The sequence below is a fragment of the Nicotiana sylvestris genome, chromosome 8 (genome assembly GCF_000393655.2).
Source record: "Nicotiana sylvestris chromosome 8, ASM39365v2, whole genome shotgun sequence".
Classification (NCBI taxonomy): Eukaryota; Viridiplantae; Streptophyta; class Magnoliopsida; order Solanales; family Solanaceae; genus Nicotiana; species Nicotiana sylvestris.
The window spans coordinates 154,693,250-154,717,033 of NC_091064.1; the positions used below are offsets into that span (position 1 = coordinate 154,693,250).

General features: G+C 36.0%; 1 protein-coding gene across 1 annotated transcript; it reads left to right on the top strand.

The window, feature by feature from the left end:
* The first annotated feature begins 15,062 nt into the window (after window positions 1-15,062).
* LOC104232152 (psbP domain-containing protein 5, chloroplastic) lies at window positions 15,063-21,002 on the top strand. Its single transcript, XM_009785272.2, has 11 exons — window positions 15,063-15,205; window positions 15,307-15,464; window positions 16,875-16,983; window positions 17,598-17,647; window positions 17,930-17,997; window positions 18,087-18,185; window positions 18,593-18,652; window positions 18,783-18,842; window positions 18,923-18,977; window positions 19,997-20,046; window positions 20,787-21,002. Exons 1-11 carry the CDS (start codon window positions 15,126-15,128, stop codon window positions 20,883-20,885), a joined length of 888 nt encoding a protein of 295 aa, XP_009783574.1. The 5' UTR covers window positions 15,063-15,125; the 3' UTR covers window positions 20,886-21,002.
* Window positions 21,003-23,784: the final 2,782 nt, after the last annotated feature.

Below are 23,784 nucleotides of genomic sequence, written 5' to 3' on the forward strand. Positions count from 1 at the left end.
TTGCATATGATACTTTTTTATGGGTGAAAAAAACGAGGAGAGAGCTACAATACGGTAGGTAGGTGATGAAAAAAAGATCAGGTTGTTATAGTTAGAGGGAATGGTAAAAGAAAATGTCTTATTGATATTTGGCTACACATTTGCAAACTTGTAATTGAGCTAAAATAGTGCAAGATCTACTTATAAAGTGCATTATTGTGTAATTTTGTCTAATTTATATGGTAGATCCGCCCCTGATTATACCCCCAATCTTCATAAATAAATGGTTGAAGTTCCAACTACTACTACAATAATAACAAACCCAGTATAATTTTATAAGCAGGATATGTATGCAGACTTTTACCCCTATCTTATAAAGATAGAAGGAATATTTCCGACAAATCCTCGGCTTGAAGAAAGCATGAAAAGAAAAAAAGCAGAAACAACAATAAGATAATAAGACAACAGCAAAAGAACTCTATTTCTCGATCTTCAAACCGCACAGGTTATCAAGTTCCAAATTCGAGTTTAGCATTTTCCAACTTTAGCTCGGTATGTCTAAAGATTTAAATTGGGGAGAATTTCACATAAGAACATCTGGGCTCTCTACTTTTTAATTTTATAGCCCATATTTCAATTTACAATCAATTAGCCCAAAAATAATAGGCTAAAATTTAACATCCGACTCCAATAGGTTCTCGAAATTAATATTTACTTTTTTTAAAAAAAATTGCTCTAGCTTTTAAGTTAATTTGCGAATCGGTAATTGTGACTCAAATATCAATTCAACAAACCAAATCCACTTGGGGTGGTGAAAATAGTTTTTTAACAAGCTTAAATATGTGGGTTTAAATTTTGAATTTGATTTTGTGAGAAATTTGGAGTGTATATTATTTAGACTTGTTAGAAATAGTATAAGGAGGTTATATATAAAATTTGAAGGCATTTAATAGAGATTTGGACTAATTTTGAACAAGAATTGCAACTGAAAATCGTGGAAGAAGTTCGTCTACAGACATTTGTATAAAGGTGTATAATGGTGTATAATAGTGTATAAGATGTGTTTATACACTATTATACATAATTATACAAAAAACTGACTTCGTCTTCTTCCTTACGTCTTTTCTGAAATTTAACTCAAATCTTGCTCAAATCTACTCCAAATCACTTCAAATTTAAAATTTGAACTCCTTTTGATATTTTCAATCAATTGGAACAAGACCTAATCCAAACAACTAACAAACTAAAAAAAATCATATTTTCGAAAGCAAAGCTTTGAATGACCTTCAATGATGGACTTCTACTCTTCAATTTTCTTACATTGCAACCAGGTGACACATGGGGAGAAGTAAAGGTGTTAAACGGGTCGGGTCAGCCCGATTCCGGACCGGCCCACACCGATTTAACCCGGAACAAGCCCAAACCGGTTAGAGGGGGTTGGGCTGGGCTGGGTAGGTGGGGTAGAGGGGGTTGGTCTGTGTAGATTTTTTAAAACGGGTAACCGGACCGGTTGAACCCGGTCTAGTGAACAGTAACCCTTACCGGGTTAACCAGCCCGGTACAACGGTTAATTTTTATTATTTTTTTAAAATTTTCAAATTATGTGGGGCCCATTGACCGTTGGCAACGGTCAGACCTGGAAATTGGTCCGTTGGCCAACGACAGGTTTGCAAAAATAGCCTTTTATTTTTAAAATTTTAACCCTTTTTCAATTTACAAAATTAACCTTCTCTAAAACTATAAATCCCCCCCCCCCTCTTCTTTATTTCTTCACTCAACTCTCATTTCTCAATCTCAATTTCTCTCATTCTCTCATTCTCCAATTTTCAAGACTTCAAATCTCCAATCTAATTTTATTTGGCTCTCTTTTCTTGAATTTAATTTATCGTGTTTTTGTCATTCGGAATTTGAAGTTTGAACTTTGAACAATTGAAGTTCAAAATTGAAATACTTGCTTGACGTTTGTTCGTGGTAACATCGGAATTGCCTAATCAAGTGCTCAATTTATTGGCAAATTCGGTGCACTCCCTCTAACTCTTTCTCTTATTTACTATTTTAATTGCATATTTAATTTTAGCTTATACTTTAATTTTTACAATATCTTTAATGCTGCTAAAAGAGCGTGTAAAAGAGTTACTGGTAGGGGAAACAAAAAAAGAGATAGTCCTTCAACATCTGGTAGTAATAGTAATAACCCATTATCATTTACACACGTTTTCGAATCATCGCATAATGATAATTTACATATAGATTATGAACAATTACAAGAAGATTTTGGAATAGAAGATAATGAAATAGGAATGGAAGATGAGATACCAGCTACACCTACTAGTGTTGGAGTTGGTAGTTGTCACGACCCAAAATCCCAACCCGGTCGTGATGGCGCCTCTCGTGAGGACAAGGCTAGCCAATCAACAAAACAGTACATCTCTTTATAATTACTTAGCAGGAATAAGTCTAAATCATGGGTAATATAATCTTAAATGCGAAATAAACGTGATCGAACAAGGAAAACCCTCCCAACTCAGCCCGAAATCGGGGTGTCACAAGTCATGAGCTACTACAGAGTTTACTAATATTTTACAAAGTCTGAAATTATCATAAATAACAAAGATAAGGGAGAAAACGGGGTTGCGGACGTCAACAACTACCTCGTTACTCCTAGTCACCGCCTGGTCTGGAAAGAATCAGCGCTCAGGAGCGAACTCAGCTTTGCCTGTATCTGCACACATGGTGCAGGGAGTAATGTGAGTACTCCGACCCAGTGAGTAATAAAAATAAATAACGACTGAAAATATGAAATCTCATAACGGCACAATATAGCGCTATCCCAAGCAGTAAAATTAGTTATACAGTAAAATAGTGAGTATCAGATAATTCTTCTTTTAAAACAATAAAGACAAACAAATTTCCACAGTAAGGATAAATCAAAAGCTTGCCCCTCGGGCTCAATATGTAAATCTTAGTATAGTATCAGCCCCTCGGGCTCACTCCCAACTCACCAGCACACAACATCAGCCCCTCGGGCTCACTCCCAACTCACCACACACAAGCAACAGCCTCTCGGGCCCACTCCCAACTCACCTGGGTACCCTACGCTCACTGGGGTGTGTACAGACTCCGGAGGGGCTCCTACAGCCCAAGCGCAATATCAATAGGCTTGAAAGTCTTCACACATCACACACGAGGCCTGAAAGCCTTCACACATCACACACGAGGCCTGAAAGCCTCCTCATATAACACTCGAGGCCTGAAACCCTCCTCACATCACTCAACATATCCTCACGTATGGCCCTCGGCCTCAATCAGTCCAGAAAATAATCATAAGCCTCTTGGGCATCAGTAAAACAATAGTGCTCAGCTCAACAACATTATAAATATCATTAAATCTCGAGTTGAGTATAAATGTAGCTGAGTTCACAAAATAATATAATTCAATTGGACTGAGTTCAAATAATATTTCAATTCGTGAGGAAAATAGTGATGTAAATTCACAAAAGATTTCAGATAATTGGCACGAAGCCCAAATATGGCAATAAGCCCAATCATAGTGAAAAACAATAAATCTTTATCAATTACGTGGTAAAAATATCAACTGGGATGGACCAAGTCACAATCCCCAATAGTAAATGACCCCGCGCTCGTCATACAACGCGTGTCTCATCTCAACATAGCAGTATGTTGTGCAATCCGGGGTTTCAAACCCTCAGTGCATCATTAAAAATCATTACTCACCTCAAGGCGGTCCAATGTCTACTCCGCTATGCCCTTGCCTCTCGAATTTACCTATTCGTGCGTCGAATCTGGTCAAAACCACAATGAATACATTACAATAGGCTAAGGGAATATAATCCAATCGAAAAGACTCAAAAAATATCGAAATTCACGAAATTCGCAAAACTCGAGCCCCGGGCCCACTTCTCGAAAAATTACGAAAGTCACATCACCGGATTTCTCGTCTCGCCACGAGTCCGTACATATAAAATTTACCAAAATCGGAGTTCAAATGACCCCTCAAATCTTCAAATCTTATTTTCAAATCCCTAGGTCTAAATCTTTAATTTACTCCTCAAAAACATGTAATCTAGTCGGATTATTCGATGATAATTCAATATTATGGAGTAGAAATAATCACAATTGACTTATCTCAAGATTTTTCAAAATTTCTTGCTAAAACTCGCCCATAATACGAGCTTGGAAGTAAAAAAAATGACCAAACTCGGACTGCTGGACATTAAATCTGTCCAGAAATTCTCGGTACTGTTCACGCGGGGCATTGTTCATGCGCGTGAGGTCACTGTTCACTGTTCACCCGCGCGGTTATTATTCACATGCGGGTACTGTTCACTACTGCAGAAAATACAGCAGATTTTAAGAAATTTGCAGCACAACCATTTTTTACTAAAATGGCTCTAACTCCATCATACGAACTCGGAATTAGACGATTCTTGTTCCTATGAGTCAAAAATAATAATACGAAACAACACTTCAATCGAAACTCAACTCGGAGCTCATTTGCCTAGTTCAATACCCATTTCGCTCGTTAAACAATTAACTCACATTTCACGTAAAAACCCAATCGCGACTTGATGAAATTAAACCAAAATTTTCAGATCAGTTCTATAATTCATGATTTAAATTCTGGAAGTCTCAAAATCAAATTTGGATCTCTAGAACTAAAAATGAAACTTTAGATCATTACATTTATGCTCAAAACGGCAAGAATCTTCCAAAAATGACCCGTTGGGCATCCGAAACACACCCGAGGCCCCCGGGACCCCGACCAATAATACCAACCAGTCCTAAAATACATTACGGACTTGCTCGAGGCCTCAAATCACATCAAACAATGCTAAAATCATGAATCAACCTCCAATCCAAGTTTTATGAACTTTAGAATTTCCAACTTCTATTTCTGATGCCGAAACCTATGAAAATCACATCCGATTGACTTCAAATTTTGCACACAAGTCCAAAATGACATAACGAAGCTACATAAATTCTCATAATTCCATTCCGACCGTCAGATCAAAATTTCACCTATCAACCGGAAATCGCCAAAATACTAACTTCGCCAAAATGAGCTAATTTCTTCACCGGACCTCCAAAATTAATTCCATTGAGCTCCTAGGCCTTAAATCATCCCCCCGAAACTAACCGAATCATCAAAATTCAATTCCGAGCCCTCTAACTCACAAGTCAACGTCCGGTTGACTTTTCCAAACTAATTCTTCCTTAAAGAGACTAATTGTCCCATTTCATACCAAACTCGATCCGAATTGACTCAAATTCACCAAGTACACATATTGAAACATGAATAAGCATTTAACAGGGAATACGGGACGAAAATATAGGAAACGACGGTTCGGGTCGTTACATTCTCCCCAACTAAAACAAACGCTCGTCCTCGAGCGTACCCAGAGTTGTCCTAGAAGCCAACCAAAAGCTGAATGACCTTATCAAGCATAAACCCTGAGATGATCCACGTCACCCTATCTCACATGGGTCCAATAATGCGTTGTAACTAAGATCGCACAATCTAGTCTAGACCATAAATCATAGAGCCACATTTCACCTTTTCGTAATCATACACAAGATCAGAACCTCACACCTACATTCAGAATAAGTTTGAACCTGCTGTAATAGACCATGCCTGCAACCTTAGGTGCAATTGTATGATATACCAATAACTCAAACAAATGCAACAATAACTTCCATTCACAGCAGCTGCCCACAACAACCAAATACCCATAGAAATCTCTTATTAGCCAATGTCTCATTCCAACACTCTCATATACTGCCAATGATAATTGAAACACACAATAAATCATAACCATTGCTCAGATCAACCATTCATGAGGCCATTTCTCCTCTAGCAATTATAGTAACAATTTTTTTTTAAAAACCGAACCTCGATATTTACCCATCAAACATGCTGAAATCAAATCCATTCGTATTCATCAATGACCCTAATGATCACCTCGAATCCAACACACCACTCTGGTGATATGACACCTCAATACAGGCCTAAGCCACAACTTTCATAATACGCGCACCAATAAGAAACGACCTGAACATACTCAAGTCATGAAAAATGACTCAAACGAAAGAGCCGTACCTCAAGCTCATCAGTACCATCAACGGACCCAACAAGAACATGCCGCAATACTACCGAAATATCATTAGTTTAATAACATTACCTTTTTATGAGACATATACTCTCGTCAAGTCACTTTCAATTAGCAATATTATTTCCCCAATCATCCGAAGATCATTCGCCCTACTCATCTGAAGCTTTTCTTTTTCTCTAATCACCTAGAAGAAAATCGCTACACATCTCATGTTCTGCATGATGTACATAGGTATTGTTCTAACTCTTACAATATTGACATGACGGATGAGGTATGCATAAATTCATGACCACTGTCGAGACAACGATTCGTTGGTTCTATACTCCTGGCAAGAACTATCACCTCATTTTGAGCAAAATCATGGTCTTAGCTCCTTAATTTACTTCATATACTCGGATTGCACTAATCTCAAATTTAATGATCTCGTCTCTCCCAGTACGAACTGCTCAAGCAATAAGCCACCCCAGACATAATCAAAAGTCGCATATGATGCCTCAATATGCCAATAAGCTACCAATTCGAACGCGGTACAAAAGGAAAACAAACTCTGGAAGGAATTACCAATCTCACACACTAATACAGACTTTCCTTAGAAAACAGGAAGCAAGGCATACAAAATAGCATATAGAAAACTATACTCAACATCACACTGTTGCGGCGTGCAACCCGATCCAGATAACATACCCATGGCGGCGTGCCACCCGATCCACACATAGATCTCACATAAGGAGATGCACATCGAGCCAAATTTGCTCATTACAACAAAATACCGAGTATCGGTCGTAAGCATGCTAAGTGCATAATAATATCTCTGAGGGACATATAGCGTTATAAGCTACAAAACTCAAGCACAACTGAGGTGCGATGTACAATCTGAATTTCAAGAGCCAAGATGCTCATATAACGTCATTCCTACACAGATTCTCAACACATAGCAATTTCTCAAGTCGTCTCACAACTCACACGGCGCAATGTATCACTACGCGAAATATCTGACAATGAAACATCAACCTAACTACTCCTCCATGAGGACCGCGTTACTAAAATGCACACATTTGGCCCGATATAGAGCCATTATTCACATTAAATCTATCTATCGACTTCAAGCCGATTCTGATCACACTGAACTAGTCTGATAACCTTTCAAAGGTCCATAATAACTCCCATTTTTCTCATAACACACAAGAACAACCATCACAATCGGGGTAATCCTCCCCAGTTCACAACCCAATATGCCAAGTGCCCTCCAGGCATGAATCTTTAATTTAACGACACCATCACAAACTTCATACTTGGTTTACATCTTTAATCAATCAAGTGATCACATGCCACACTTATATAATCTTCCCGTGGGACACACTCCCACAACTACCACAACAATATCTGGAGCGTACCTCCAAACCATCGATCGCACTAACGGTGAAGAGCGATCAAGAGTCATTAACCGGGACGCAAAACCCTTTTTACAAAACACCAATCTTAGGTGACGCTGAAGACAATTCTAACTTACTGTAAACATCGAAACTTATCTCCTGCTCATCCGAGCTCATGACATCTTGTCAAAACTTTTCCTTCACTCGTGCTATTCTCGGCCTAATTTCCACAACCAGAACTGATTCACCAGCATGCATCAAATCGGAACTAACATAGTACATAACCGTACAATCCGCTAACCAATAGCAAGCTCCCCAACTTGGCTCGAAGCCATAGATCACAACACATATACTCTATTGCTGCCGTAATACCATGGTGAGATTAAACTCACTCATTCATAAGCTTGTGGAAACACGAATCATCAGAAATTTTAACTCTTCTGCAATTTTTGCATTCACTCACACAACAGTTAAGCCCACTCTTTAGGCGACATTTTTTTTTTACTAACTACCAAATTTTTAAAAAATTTCGGCAGAGTTTCCTTTGTAATTGGTCCTATCCACCTGCCAGAGAATCACCAAAACCATCCTAACAACACGTCCACAACTTGACAAAGCATCACAATGTATATCAACAACATTAATCTCAATATTACATGTATTATATTATCAAAATTGATACATGGACATGCGTTGCACCTATTTGAATCATAACACATAGAAAATACCTTTCAATCCTCCATTATTGGGCTATTCAACCGAGTAAGAACATATTCTTTCTTTAATGTTTTCGACCCTCAAGGTGGTCTCCTTGACTCAACGATTTCGTCATAATACATTTACAGAAGCGATCTCAGCTCCCAGACTTATCTAACTAGTATGACAAATAGATTCCCCTCATAAGCCAATTACCCACTAGCTTTACCTTTAGTTAATATTTTTTGTATACCTTCCACTGCCATACACATTACACAATCACTTAATCTTCCTGAGTCTAAACTCATACTGTAACATGAAATTTACTTCACTCCAAATAGGAGACATAAAAAGATTCTTCACGCACCCATAACTTGGGACTACACATCCTATCACAATGGAAATCATACACTCAATAGTTCATCTATCATCCAGTAGACCTTCCTCGTCACTTCCAAGTCATATAGATACATCTCGCAGTACTATCATACTCCTCACGTAGCTATCCAGCCATGATTCCCACTAATAGGGACAATACCGAACATAAAGGTTCAAAACACTTGTTCGCAAAATCAGCAGCTCAGTGCTCAAGCCATAGGCAAGATCCGGCCTCAAGTCCTCCAGACTGTCCTAACATCAAACTCACCGAGATCACGTCTCGCCCTTCTATCGGGGAATTACAAGCCATCAAGGTAAATCGAATACTGAGTGCTCGTTCGCGCATACGAACATGTGGAAGGAATCGTAAGAGTTACTTTTCAAGCTGAATCAAGGACGCACAATAAGAATTCAAGAATGTGAAGTTTTCCTAAAGGTTCTGCAGCCTCTCAAGGATAAATACAGACGTCTCCGTACCGATCTGCGAGACTCTACTAAACCGGCTCATGACTTGCGAGACCAATTAACCTAGGCTCTGATACCAACTTGTCACGACCCAAAATCCCAACCCGGTCGTGATGATGCCTCTCGTAAGGACAAGGCCAGCCAATCAACAAAACAGTACATCTCTTTATAATTACTTAGCAGGAATAAGTCTAAATCATGGGCAATATAATCTTAAATACGAAATAAACGTGATCGAACAAGGAAAACCCTCCCAACTCAGCCCGAAATCGGGGTGTCACAAGTCATGAGCTACTACAGAGTTTACTAATATTTTACAAAGTCTGGAATTATCATAAATAACAAAGATAAGGGAGAAAACGGGGCTGCGGACGTCAACAGCTACCTCGTTACTCCTAGTCACCGCCTGGTCTGGAAAGAATCAGCGCTCAGGAGCGAACTCAGCTCTGCCTGTATCTGCACACATGGTGCAGGGAGTAATGTGAGTACTCCGACCCAGTGAGTAATAAAAATAAATAACGACTGAAAACATGAAATCTCATAACGGCACAATATAGCGCTATCCCAAGCAGTAAAATCAGTTATACAGTAAAATAGTGAGTATCAGATAATTCTTCTTTTAAAACAGTAAAGACAAATAATTTCCACAGTAAGGATAAATCAAAAGCTTGCCCCTCGGGCTCAATATGTAAATCTCAGTATAGTATCAGCCCCTCGGGCTCACTCCCAACTCACCAGCACACAACATCAGCCCCTCGGGCTCACTCCCAACTCACCACACACAAGCAACGGCCTCTCGGGCCCACTCCCAACTCACCTGGGTACCCTGCGCTCACTGGGGGTGTGTACAGACTCCGGAGGGGCTCCTACAGCCCAAGCGCAATATCAATAGGCCTGAAAGCCTTCACACATCACACACGAGGCCTGAAAGCCTCCTCATATAACACTCGAGGCCTGAAAGCCTCCTCACATCACTCAACATATCCTCACGTATGGCCCTCGGCCTCAATCAGTCCAGAAAATAATCATAAGCCTCTTGGGCATCAGTAAAACAATAGTGCTCAGCTCAACAGCATTATAAATATCATTAAATCTCGAGTTGAGTATAAATGTAGCTGAGTTCACAAAATAATATAATTCAATTGGACTGAGTTCAAATAATATTTCAATTCGTGAGGAAAATAGTGATGTAAATTCACAAAAGATTTCAGATAATTGGCACGAAGCCCAAATATGGCAATAAGCCCAATCATAGTGAAAAACAATAAATCTTTATCAATTACGCGGTAAAAATATCAACTGGGATGGACCAAGTCACAATCCCCAATAGTAAATGACCCCGCGCTCGTCATACAACGCGTGTCTCATCTCAACATAGCAGTATGTTGTGCAATCCGGGGTTTCAAACCCTCAGTGCATCATTTAAAATCATTACTCACCTCAAGACGGTCCAACGTCTACTCCGCTATGCCCTTGCCTCTCGAATTTACCTCTTCGCGCGTCGAATCTGGTCAAAACCACAACGAATACATTACAATAGGCTAAGGGAATATAACCCAATCGAAAAGACTCGAAAAATATCGAAATTCACGAAATTCGCAAAACCCGAGCCCCGAGCCCACTTCTCGAAAAATTACGAAAGTCACATCACCGGATTTCTCGTCTCGCCACGAGTCCGTACATATAACATTTACCAAAATCGGAGTTCAAATGACCCCTCAAATCTTCAAATCTTATTTTCAAATCCCTAGACCTAAATCTTTAATTTACTCCTCAAAAACATGTAATCTAGTCGGATTATTCGACGATAATTCACTATTATGGAGTAGAAATAATCACAAGTGACTTACCTCAAGATTTCCCAAGATTTCTTTCTAAAAATCGCCTAAAATCCGAGCTTGGAAGTCAAAAAAAATGGCCAAACTCGGACTGCTGGACATTAAATCTGTCCAGAAATTTTCGGAACTGTTCACGCGGGGGCACTGTTCATGTGCGTGAGGTCACTGTTCACTGTTCACCCGCACGTTACTGTTCACCCGCGGGTACTGTTCACTGCGGCAGAAAATACAATAGCTTTTAAGAAATTTGCAGCACAACCATTTTTCACTAAAATGGTCTAACTCCATCATACGAACTCGGAATTAGACGATTCTTGTTCCTATGAGTCAAAAATAATAATACGAACACAAACCTTCAATCAAAACTCAATTCGGAGCTCGTTTGCCCAGTTCAATACCCATTTCGCTCGTTAAACAATTAACTCACATTTCACGTCAAAACCCAATCGCGACTTGATGAAATTAAACCAAAATTTTCAGATCAGTCCTATAATTCATGATTTAAATTCTGGAAGTCTCGAAATCAAATTTGGATCTCTAGAACTAAAAATGAACCTTTAGATCATTACATTTATGCTCAAAACGGCAAAAATCTTCCAAAAATGACCCGTTGGGCATCCGAAACACACCCGAGGCCCCCGGGACCCCGATCAATAATACCAATCAGTCCCAAAATACATTATGGACTTGCTTGAGGCCTCAAATCACATCAAACAATGCTAAAATCATGAATCAACCTCCAATCCAAGTTTTATGAACTTTAGAATTTCCAACTTCTATTTCCGATGCCGAAACCTATCAAATCACGTTCGATTGACTTCAAATTTTGCACACAAGTCCAAAATGACATAACGAAGCTACAAAAATTCTCAGAATTCTATTCCGACCGTCGGATCAAAATTTCATCTATCAACCGGAAATCGCCAAAATACTAACTTTGCCAAAATGAGCTAATTTCTTCACCGGACCTCCAAAATTAATTCCGATTGCGCCCCTAGGCCTTAAATCATCCCCCGAAACTAACCTAATCATCAGAATTCAATTCCGAGCCCTCTACTCACAAGTCAACGTCCGGTTGACTTTTCCAAACTAATTCTTCCTTAAAGAGACTAATTGTCCCATTTCATACCAAACTCGGTCCGAATTGACTCAAATTCACCAAGTACACATATTGAAACATGAATAAGCATTTAACGGGGAATACAGGATAAAAATACAGGAAACGATGGTTCGGGTCGTTACAGTAGTGTTGGGGTTGCTACAAGGGGTGGTGGTCGTGGCACTAGAAGTAGACCTCCTATGGCTCCGACTACTAATCATAAAAAAAGAAGTAAGGTTTGGAATTTTTTTGAAATAATAGAAGGTACTGATAGAGTTAAATTCAAACTTTGTAAAAGTGATTTTAAACATTTGATTGGAGGAAATTTAGGAGGGGACTGGGACGCTTAGTAGACATATGAGAACCGAGCATCCCAAAGAATGGGGCGCTGATGATGATGGAAATCAAACAACTCTTAACCCTACTACTGGAGGTCTAGTGAAATATGATAAAATGAAGGATCGTGAGGAGTTAGAAAAAATGATTGCTTTGGGTTGTCTACCTTTTTTTTGCTTCTTCATCATATCTTATTATGTATATTCAAAGGATTTACAATCCTTTATTTAAAGGTATCCCTAGAAGTACTTGTAGAGCTGATATCTTTAGACTTCATGGACAATATCAAACATACATACGTTATTTGTTTAACCACCTTCCTTGTAGAGTTTCTCTAACTTATGATATTGGCCATGCTGTTAATGAAAATGATTATTTGACAATTATATGTCATTGGATAGATGATACTACTTGTTTGCAAAAACGTATTATCACTTTTAGATATGATGAAGATCAGAGTCATACTGCTGCGTTTATAAGTAGTACTATTTGTGAAGTTGTTGAATTTTATAATCTAAATCAAAAAGTATTGTGTATGTCTTTTGATAATGCTTCTAACAATAATGCCGCAATTTCAATATTAAAACTGCATTTGCAACCACCTTTTGAGGAAATTTTTCATGTTAGGTGTGCATGTCATGTTTATAATTTAATTGTTAAAAGTGGCCTTGATTTATTTTCGACTGAGATTACTCATGTTAGAAGAGCAGTTGGTGTTATTCAAGGAAATAATAGACAATCTAGAATAAAAGAATTTAAGAATAAGTGTGTCCAGTATAACCTTAAACCCAGATTCATGTCAGACGAAATTGTTACTAGATGGAATTATACATATATATTTTTAAAATGTTGCTACAAATATAGATCCCAATAACTGAAGTTGCTAATGCGCATTGTACTGATCCAATCCGTATGCTAACAAGTGGTACTTGGGAGGTCATTAATGATGTTGTTAAATTTTTACATAAATTTTATACAGCTACTGTTGAGTTTTCTGGAGTATATTACCCTACTATTACTATGGCTTTAGTACATATAGCTGAAATTTCTTTTCTACTTTTTGAATTTAAGAAGAAAGAAAAATATAGGGATGTTGTTGAAAAAATGCAAGCAAAATTCAAAAAATATTTCTTTCCAATTCCTCTGATTTACTTAATTGGTGCTGTTTTAAATCCTTTTATTAAGATGTCTGATTGTCACCAATTAATGAATGTTTTATATACTTATATGGAGATTGGACCAACTGAAACCCCAGATTTATATACTTGTATGAACAAGCTAAATGAATATTTACAACAATTATATAATTATTATGCAAATGTAATTGATGATGATGCTCTTACTGTAGGCAATGTTAATCCAACTATGCATTGTACCACTTCTGCTATTGTGGATGATGAAGAAGGCCTTGATAGTTTTAATATTTTTTCTACATTTTCTAACACTCAAACCAGTAGCAGGAACATTAATGAACTTCAATTCTACTTGCAGAAGCAAAAAGAGCCTCGCACAAAGGAATTTTCACCGTTGGGATGGTGGCATGAGAATGGAAAGCAATTTCTTGTTCTTTTCGCTATGGCTCGGGACGTGCTGAATGTACCAATTTCTACTGTTGCATCAGAGAGTGCATTTAGCCAAGCAAGACAACAACTTGGAGACACCCACCACTCATTGAGAAGCAATGCTTTGGAAGTTTTAGTATGTTTTAGAGATTGGATTAGATCGGAACGAAGAAATCAAGGACGTGAAGATGTTGATAGCCCAGAAGACGAGGAACTTGGAGATATATTAACACATGGTAACCCATCCGAATTTAACACTCCAGAAGAAGGTCAATCGGTTCATATTGATTATGATGAACTTACTAAAGCAATGCAAAACCTTTGAATTTACTATTTTACTTGTTGAAAAAAATGTAAACCTTTAAATTTGTAAGTTTGAAACTTTGAAATTTGAATTAAGAAATAAAAGTAGCACTTGCAATAAGTGCATTTTTTCCCATCTCCCTTGTATTCTTTATGTTAGTACTTTGTAATGCACTTATTGCACTTATTACAATATTTATACAAAATTCCAAAAAAAAATTAAAATTACACTAAACCCGGCCCGACCCTCTCAACCCGTAACCCGTACGGTTCAGTTTTTTACCCGGATGAACCCGAACCTGTTAAACCCGTTAAGAACCAACCCGGAACCGGCCCAGACCATAACCCGTACGGGTCTTAAAAATGGAGGCCCGACCCGGCCCGGTTAGCCCGTTAAACACCCTTAGGGAGAAGCAGTGATGACCACTTGAAGCATATGTAGAAGATGTGAGAAGAAGAGAGAGCGAAAGCAATGGTTGCGAGAACACAAATTTAACTCCATAGCTTTTAGAAACAATGGTTGTAAGAACACAGATTTTGAATTTGTACTAGCTTTTAGAATATGTACAATATAGGTTAGGTCGGGTAAAACTTAAAAATATGGGTCATTTTTTGTTATGGTGTAAATTCATGTATATTTTCTTGTAATTCTTTAAATTATAGACAAATGATTTTCAACTTTAGCCTTGCGATTCTAAAATTAATTCTAAGATGGTTAAATTTTAAATTTCTCATAAATTGCAGCTATTGTTTAAATAACAATCCTAAGTATGGCTATTTGCGTAGTACTTGCTTTTAATTGGCGCGAATGATAATTACAAAAAAATTGTATGCCAACTAAACAATCCTAAAAGAAAAGGGAATTTATATTCTATTTCAACTCAAGGGTCAAGGCAAGTGGTAAAAAGATCACTTTGTTTTTCAATATTAGGATATGAGCTAAATCCAAAAAGGAGAACCATACCATGGCTACAGCTCTGCTCTCATCTCCGCCTCTTCCATTATCTTCTTCATCCAACCATTCTATCCTTCCCACCCGCTTAAAGTAGTCCACTTTTCCTACTCATTTCTCCATTTTCATATCTCGTATTTGCCTCTAACAAAGAAATTTCCTTTTTTTTTTTTTTTTTTTTTTTATTATAATAGAAACCAGAGCAAGATTCTATGGAAGCAAAAGAAATGTGGGCAAATCAGGGCTTGCTCAGAGTTTTGCAAAGAACCCGCTTTGGAATATGGGATTTCAAGAAGGGATTTCGCCTTCATTGCTCTTTCTTCTTCACTCTCTCTAATTTTCCCACTTTCAGGTAAAAACAACTGTAAAGTTTGCATTTTTGAGCATCATTTTCTAGTTCCACATCACAATTTTTAATTTGGGATACTTCAGTGAATTTATTCTTACCTTATCTATGCTGCTGTTTCAGTTAGTGATAAGACAAAATATCTCATTATCATTATTTAGTCTGTTGGTGTCATTGAACTCCTTCCCCCCACCCAATAATTGAGACCCTTTTTAGTGGACAGAGTAACCCGATACCTGTGTTGGTTGGTCGGAGGCAGCAGGTACTTGGTGGAGTTAGTTGGGTGCGCACCAAAAAGAAAAAGTTAGACCCTTTTTGGTGTAAATAGATTTCGACTCTCCAAATAGTAATAGTGTCCTATAAAATAATAAAGAGGTATAATAATGTGTTTGGCTGTGAAGTGTTAAAGGATATTATTTTGAAATGTTAAAAAGTAGTTTGAAATTATATGAAGTAATAGCTAGTTTATATTTGTTTGAATTGCTGGAGGGAGAAAAGCTTCCCAATAAAATATTGTTAGGACTGATGAAATAAGTTCTCTTCATAAAGGGACGGTCTTTAATAGTATTAGCTTAAAAATGCATGTTTAGGATGGTTATTTGAATAATCTGTTAAAGGAAAAAGAAATATTATATTGAATTTATTGCCAATGAAGGAAAGTGGTCAAGTAAAATAGGATTGATTAAGCATGAATGCCAAATCTCAACAAAATAAAGTTTCTCCCTAAATCTTGTTACTGCTAATTAACCTATGTTATATGTATGCTTTTAGTCTTCATTTGGATGACATGGAGGGAAATGAGGGATAAGTGTAGCATTGGCGCTAGTTTACCTTGTTGGACTACCTTAACATGAATCAAGATAAAAGGAGACGGAGTGTCGGAGAGGAAGAAACAATGTAAATACTACAGCTGATTCTAAATCACTGCTGGGTGTGTGGATGTTATTTGCATATCCAATGCAAGAAACCGTTACATTCGTATACAGAAAAATACATTAGGTCCTCTCCTAGTTGATTGATATTATAATTTATTTCCATTTTGTGTAAATAAAAGAATAATGAGGCTTATTAACAGCAACACTGCAGCAGTTTTGCCTGCTGAAAGGGTTTTATCTTTATGCTACTTAAAAACTATCTTTATGCTACTTAAAAACTAAGTGAAAATAGTTGCTGGGGCGTATTCCTTACTGTTTTTCTCAGGTGATATAGATAAAGCATGTTTGTATAAAATGGTCAGCATGATTTTGTATACAAATGTAGTTGAATTTTTCTTCATATACTTTGATTAATGTAGAGAACCATGTTTCAAGGGCAAATATGGTTTTGTATTTTTCTAATCGCTTTTAGGTTTAATGAAGAGAGACTTGTTTGAATTGGGTTCCAATTTGATCTTCTCATATGTGCTATTATATGCAGGTTTTAGTGCTGAGGAAGAATCCAAAATGGGTTCATTTGTCGATGATATAAATTCCTATTCCTACTTGTATCCTATAGAACTGCCTTCTAAGAAGTTTGTCTTCAAATGGTAAGCAATAGCTTGGTTACTAAATTCTTATCTGCTTTCCATTTGATATGTGTCTTTGGAATTATAAAAGAGGAAAAAAGAGAAAAGAAAATTATTTAGCCTGCATTGCTGGTTTCTTATGGAGTTGTACAGTAAGAAACAATAGACATGGTAGTTTTAGCCCAAAAGAAGCTTAGACCTTTGAAAATTCTAATGTACTTGATCGTTTAATTTTGGGTGAAAAAGACAAGTAGCTGATCTACACATTGTCACATTCAAATCCTTCAGTGCATCTGAAAAGTCCTAGGTGCCTTTGGGGATACACTTGACCGAACTCTTAACCCTGAATTCAGTTTTTTAGATCTAATCGTGCAAATGAGCACTTCCAGGTCAACATTTGCCAAAAGCTCTATCCATTTTGATTTCCAAATCCACGGTCTGTTCTGTATAGTTCATTTTTCCCGTTGACACGGTGTTTGCAGCTCACTTGACAACCATTATAGATTCTTTTATTCTTGTGGTTTGATTTAATTTTATGCAAAGAAGCGTCTTTTTAATTTTCACCATATGAGAGAAAATCTCTATTTTCATGCCCTGCATCTTGTAGGAACCTCACTCTTTTCATCTATTTGAAGGGTGGAGACCAGAAAACCAGAGCGTTATTCATCAGCTGCGCCACTATCGCGTAAGTCGGTGTAGCTTGTCTCCTGTTTCTAAGGAAGGTGATATTTAAAACATGTAATTTATTTGATATTCTGGTTGGATACAAGGGAAGTCACTGAACTAGGTTAAAGTCCAAATGAAGTGGCCAGTTTCTCCGAGCACCTCTGCCCTGTCATGGAGCACTTGTACATACTTCACGTATCCTATAAAAAAGGAAAAAATTGCTTAGAGTCACTGGCTGTTGAAATATGCTTTTTAGTTTTGATGTAATGGTTCTTTTGCCATCTGTTGATATATCATGCAGCTGATGCACGTCTTCGCATTGTGTCTGAACGAGTTGATATCATTGATAACCTCATCATTTCTGTTTCGGTAATTCGTCTACTCCTGCATTCATTCTTCTTAACTTTGACCATCTTTTCCATTCTTTTGTTGAGACTTACTGCAATATGTTTATTCAGATAGGTCCTCCCAACTCACAGTTCTTAAAGTCAAAGGAGAAAAGTACATGGACTGCAAAAGATGTTGCTGATTCTGTTTTGTCTGATAAGTCTGCTTTGGTAATAATTCTTTGTCTCGAAAGGCTGCAGATACATAGTCGAGTTTAGCAAATATATGATGTGGTTTGTGGTTTGCCTATCAACCCCCAGCTGCTTCTTGCAAACACTATATGGAACTTGCAGATTGTTCAATATGGGAATAAAAGATTAGTAATTTTGAACTCATTAAAGGTGAAACAAAATTAGTTGCTTTTGCTTCATGCATCACAAAATTTCTCGTGATTTATTTGGTTGAATAAACTCTAAACAGATGGCACTTGGTTGATTCATTGCACATATTCTTCGACCAACTGCATTATAAAACTTTTTGAAATGAATTGCCCATTCTTTGTCCTTTTTGCATGGACCTATTGCAAGAAAAATCCATCACAGTATCTGTGTGAGGTAACATTTATATGTTTCTACAGCGTGTAACCTCAACTCAGCGATTGGCTGAAAGTTCACTTCTCGATGCACATACTTCTGAAGTGAGTATCTTTTCATCTACGTGTTTAACTTTGTGTTAGGTATTTGCATGAATTATCATTTGTGTAGTATGGTGCCCACTTTGTTCTACATGCACTCAGTCAACTTTTTCTTTTATAACAAACTTATTAGATTGATGGTGAGCCCTATTGGTACTATGAGTACCTTGTTCGGAAATCACCAACCAAAACAGTAAGTTCCCTCTTTACGTTAAAAATTCTAAATTCAGAATGATCTTCTACAATTCTCATATTTCATGTTGTAATATGCAGGCTCAAGAAACGAATCTTTTTCGTCACTATGCTGCTTCAACAGCTGAACGAGATGGTAAAATTGAGTTTTAGTTAGTGACTATTTTATTTTTTACTCTTCACACAAACATAATCTTTGGGACAATTGAAAATGTATTTTATTAGTAGGAAGTGGTACTTTTTCTTTTTGGGATATAACTATGATATTTAAAACCATAACTCGCTAATTTCTCCTTTAGCTAGTTATTACAATATTTATGAATTAATTGTTTATGAATTAACTCGCTAAGCTATTCTTTAGAAAAATTATAACTAGTTTGAGGTGATTCAAAAAATTAGGACATTCGACTTAAAGTGGAAAAGCTCATCCTATGTGCTGTCTTATTACTCATGATAGAGTGCTAAATAATCTATTCCTTTAAGGTTCTCAGTTGATAATTAGAGAGGCTTAGAAGGTTGGATAGAAAGGTGTTTAATTTTCTGGTTCTTGGACATGCTTGATCATTTTCCTCAAGCATATTCATTGCATTGGGTATGACATTAGTTATGACTTCATTGGATTACACAGACTATTCTTGTTTGCAGGTTTGCAGATTTCTGGTCTTTTGCCTACAAAAAGAGGACCCTATGTAAAAACTTATTAAGGAAATGGCCAATATCTTGGATGTAAAATTTTCTGCACACATGAATTTATGAAGTGAATATCTTATATAAAAAAAATTAAGAATATGTCATCAATTTGGTCTTATATAACTGTTTTCTAAATTTACTGTCTTATTAACATTTGATAAAGTTAATAAGTCTTCTTTGAACATATAAATGTAAGTAATAAATTCAGTATATGTTATACCTTTAACCAAAGTGATGTATCTTAGAATGCCATCAGCATATTCCTATATTGACATGGTAATTTGAAGATGCGGCTTTGTAATTGCATCAGCGTATTCGTGTATTGACATACTAATCCGACAAGCTTATATTGAAAATATATTTCAGTGGTACAGAATTCGTAGAAATGTGTCCGCTATTGTTTATTTAACATACCTAGGGGACTTGTTTGCTAGTTAGCTTATTGGAGAATGGTTGTCATTTCAGGTTATTTGTATACTTTTAGCGCTTCCACTCTTGGCAAGCAATGGGACAAAGTAAGTGGTTCTATTTAGTGATTTTATTTAAAAAATTTATCATGAATTTATAATATCACACAATGGTATATCAATTAAGTATACTACAGCATTGCCTTTACATACGTGATACTACACAAATAGCCGTAGCAGAACCGGACTGTTGAAGCAGATGAAAGATTTGCTGCTTTCTTATTCCATTGAAATGCTCAAGAAATTTAAAAAGTAAAGCTAGTGACTAGACCACAATTTTGGGTCATCGACGGCACAGTTCTATCTTGAGATCCTTTTGTGACATTCCCTTACGAGATTCAATTATAGAGGTTTCATTTTGTGAAGATCTACATCACTGAAGCCTTCTTGTCTTACAGGATTAATTTATCGTTTCTTTTAAAACATCATTACATGAAGCATAAGATTTTGCCTTAAAGGACAGCACAGTGCACTAAGCTCCCGCTATGCGCACCAGGAAGGGCGGGACCACATCAAGAGGCTTACAACCCTTACCATTTCGTCAATGCTCCCCTTCCATAAGATTCTGCCTTCTTTACTTGATTTTTGGGAAAAAAGAAAAATATTCTGCATTCTTAATAAAACTCTGTATTACCTTTCTCGAGATGCACATTTTTGGCATGACGCGATTTTGCTATACACAACGATTTAACAGCGGGTTTAATATGCCTTCTACCGCCTTTTTCCTGTTTTCCCCTTTGATATTTATGCGATGTTGCAAATTTCATAGTATAGTCCTTACTTTGCAGATGGGGCCATCCTTAGAAAAGTCGGTGGCATCTTTCCGACTTCTTCCTCCCACAGAAAGCTATGTTCCTCCGTACAAGGATCCCTGGAGGTTTTGGTGATTGTATTTCGAGGTGTGGCTAGGGTTACTATTTTGTCCCTGATAGCAAATAGTCAGAGATCCAAATGTGGTTAGCAAGTGAGAAATTACATTGCAGTTTTTTCTTTGATATGGAAAATATACTTCAAGCTAAGCTTAAACTTGCAACCAGCAAGTGTGTTAAGCAATTTTGGCACGAAGCTTGCGCCAATGCAGCCGCTACACGTTTGTGAGACAACATTGCAATTCTTGAATGCAATTTTGGTGCAATGATGACTACAAATTCTCTTAGAGGCTCTTTGCCTGCCAATAGGTCATCTCCAGGCTTGAATTTTCTGCAAAATGCAGTTGCAGTTTATCTAGTCTCTTTTGCTTTTGGTTGGGAAGTTCTATTAGATGAAGAGTATGAATGGCATTTGTAATATAGAGATGATATTTGGAGGACTTGTTTGTATTTTTCTGCTTACAGTGTAATTGCATGTTTCTCTGAAATGAAAATATATTTTAAAAAAAAGCTGTTTATGTGCTTGAAGGTGCTTTTCTTCAGTTTATGTGCTTTGGCCAAACAAATTCTGCCAGTATTAATTTGAGCAGAATAAACATAATGCATCTCTAAAAATTCCCTATACTACTCGTATCAAGAATTAATTCAGTTAGATTTAATGTAACTAAGCATTTATCTCATTCCATGCATAGTAATATATAAAAACTATATGTGGATTTAGATGTAGACTACATACTTCACTCACTTTTCCAGATTAGGACAACATATCGAAAAATCTAGTCTGAAGTTGATATTCTAATTTCTGAACGCTTGTTGATGCATACTTTGAAGTTTAAATGATTAGAATCATTAATGAAAAAGAAAAAGAATCATTTGTGTCATTTTCCAAATTATGTCAGTCCTGTTAGTGTAATCATTTCAAGTCTAATTAAGCAAAATGCTTTATCCTATTCTGTGTCAACTTATTATTCCTTTTCTAATGTATCTAAATGGGAGCCTTGGCGTCTCTTTAGAATATAAGTAATACAAATTTCGACTATCAATTTAACCAATGACAGTATTATATTATATCAAAAATTTGTTAAATGGTTATTTCAATAAAATATTATAATCTTTAACTGCTAGATATAAATATTTTGCCTAATTATTTATTCGATAGATGCGTCGCTACATCCTCAAATATATATTTTTTGAAATTCTAATCTATTAAATAATGCAATTTTTCATAAAACTCTTGTCACCTAATTAGGTCAGTCTTGAGAAAGTTGTTCTTAAAATAAATTTTCTTAGATCTTCATCCTATCATATTAATTAAATAGTTATTATTTTTCTTAAAATGTTAAAAGCTTGAAAAAGTAAATAATAACTTAAATTTTTAAAAAGGAGATCTAGTGCATTTCTAAGATCACCCTACAAGGAAATAATAATATTTTTTTTATTAATTATCAAAAAACGAATACAAAAAAATAATGAAGCTTTAAAATCAATGGTAACTTTTTTACAATTAATTTACCATCAAGATTCTAACACAAACATTTTTATGTAGAAAAATGAAGGTAAGCTACTTTTTATAACAAAAGAGATTAAAAGTTTAAAAATATGCTCAATATAGAAAATACGTGGTATATGGTAGAAAATTATATATATAAGATTGATTTTTCTAATTAAGCGGAAGTTTTAATAAACAATGTTTTTTATGACTATAGATTATAAGCATAATCAGTTTTGCATTTTCATGAAGAATAATAAATAAAATCTGACTTAATTTGTCAAGATTCTAAAATAAATATTTTACGTAGGAAATAAATTAAAGCTATTTTTTTATACAGTCAGACCTCTATATAACAACACTTCACTATAAAAGCCAAGTTTTTTCGGAACCAATTTTCATGTTATGTTATAATATATGTTCTATATAACATCACTTCGCTATAATATCCAAAAATATTAGGAAAAAACGAGGTTGTTGTAGAGAGGTTTGACAGTATAACAAAAGACATTAAAGTTTTAAAACATGTTCTGATAATTTTTCTCGGGTTGAGTCTTTTTTATTTTATTTTTGATATATGTATGTCTGCTTTTTATATGGCGATCAAATTTGTCTTTTGTAACCAAGGTAAATAATATCCATTCATATAGACTTATAACCTTTACAATTTTGTATCAAAATTAAAAGAGGAAAATATAATCTTTATTTAGACAGCAGAAGCAATTATCATGTCTTAAAAGATATGGAGTTTTAAAACTATTCTAAATATTAGGGAAGTAACTTAAGTTACAATTGTGTCAAATGTAAAAGATATTTTTAGAGGGTAGAAAAGACGAACGATATTTTACTAAGTACCTTTATGCTTTTAATATAGTATGAATATATATTAAACAACTTGTTAACCACGTTGCACGTGTACCCCAACTTAATGAATAGAAAATTATGAAAAAATACACAAATATTATATTAAAAATCACATTTGAGTTCTGAAATAAAATTTAAAAAAATATAAGTGAGGGTATCTCTAAAAATTATCCCTATAATTTAATAACCAAGTTTTTAAATATGTAAATACTTATGGATTGAAACTTAAGAATTACAAATAATTTGGTGTGAAAGTAAATATAGAGGCCAAATTGGCCTTGTAGATTAAAACTCAATGACAAGAAACGCAAATACTGTCGCGGAGTTTTTCTGAAAAAAAAAAAAAACTTTCCTTCTAAAGTAAAATTTTAATTAATTTTAGTGTCCTAAATTGTCACGACCCAAACTGAAGGGCCATGACTAGCACCCGACCATACTTGCCGAGCACCAACGTACATTTCATCTAACCTTCATTATTATCTTTTAAGGCTGACGAGATCAATATAAATGGTAGACCTAGATCATGAACAACCAGCAATAAAATATGACGGCATGAACATACAT

Bases quoted from the DNA above. Each gene is read 5' to 3' on its own strand.
- LOC104232152 (XM_009785272.2), top strand. From the start codon at position 15,126: ATGGCTACAGCTCTGCTCTCATCTCCGCCTCTTCCATTATCTTCTTCA. The intron at 16,984-17,597 runs GTAAGCAATAGC...ATCTATTTGAAG, and splicing joins AAGAAGTTTGTCTTCAAATG to GGTGGAGACCAGAAAACCAG. The intron at 18,978-19,996 runs GTAAAATTGAGT...TTGTCATTTCAG, and splicing joins TTCAACAGCTGAACGAGATG to GTTATTTGTATACTTTTAGC.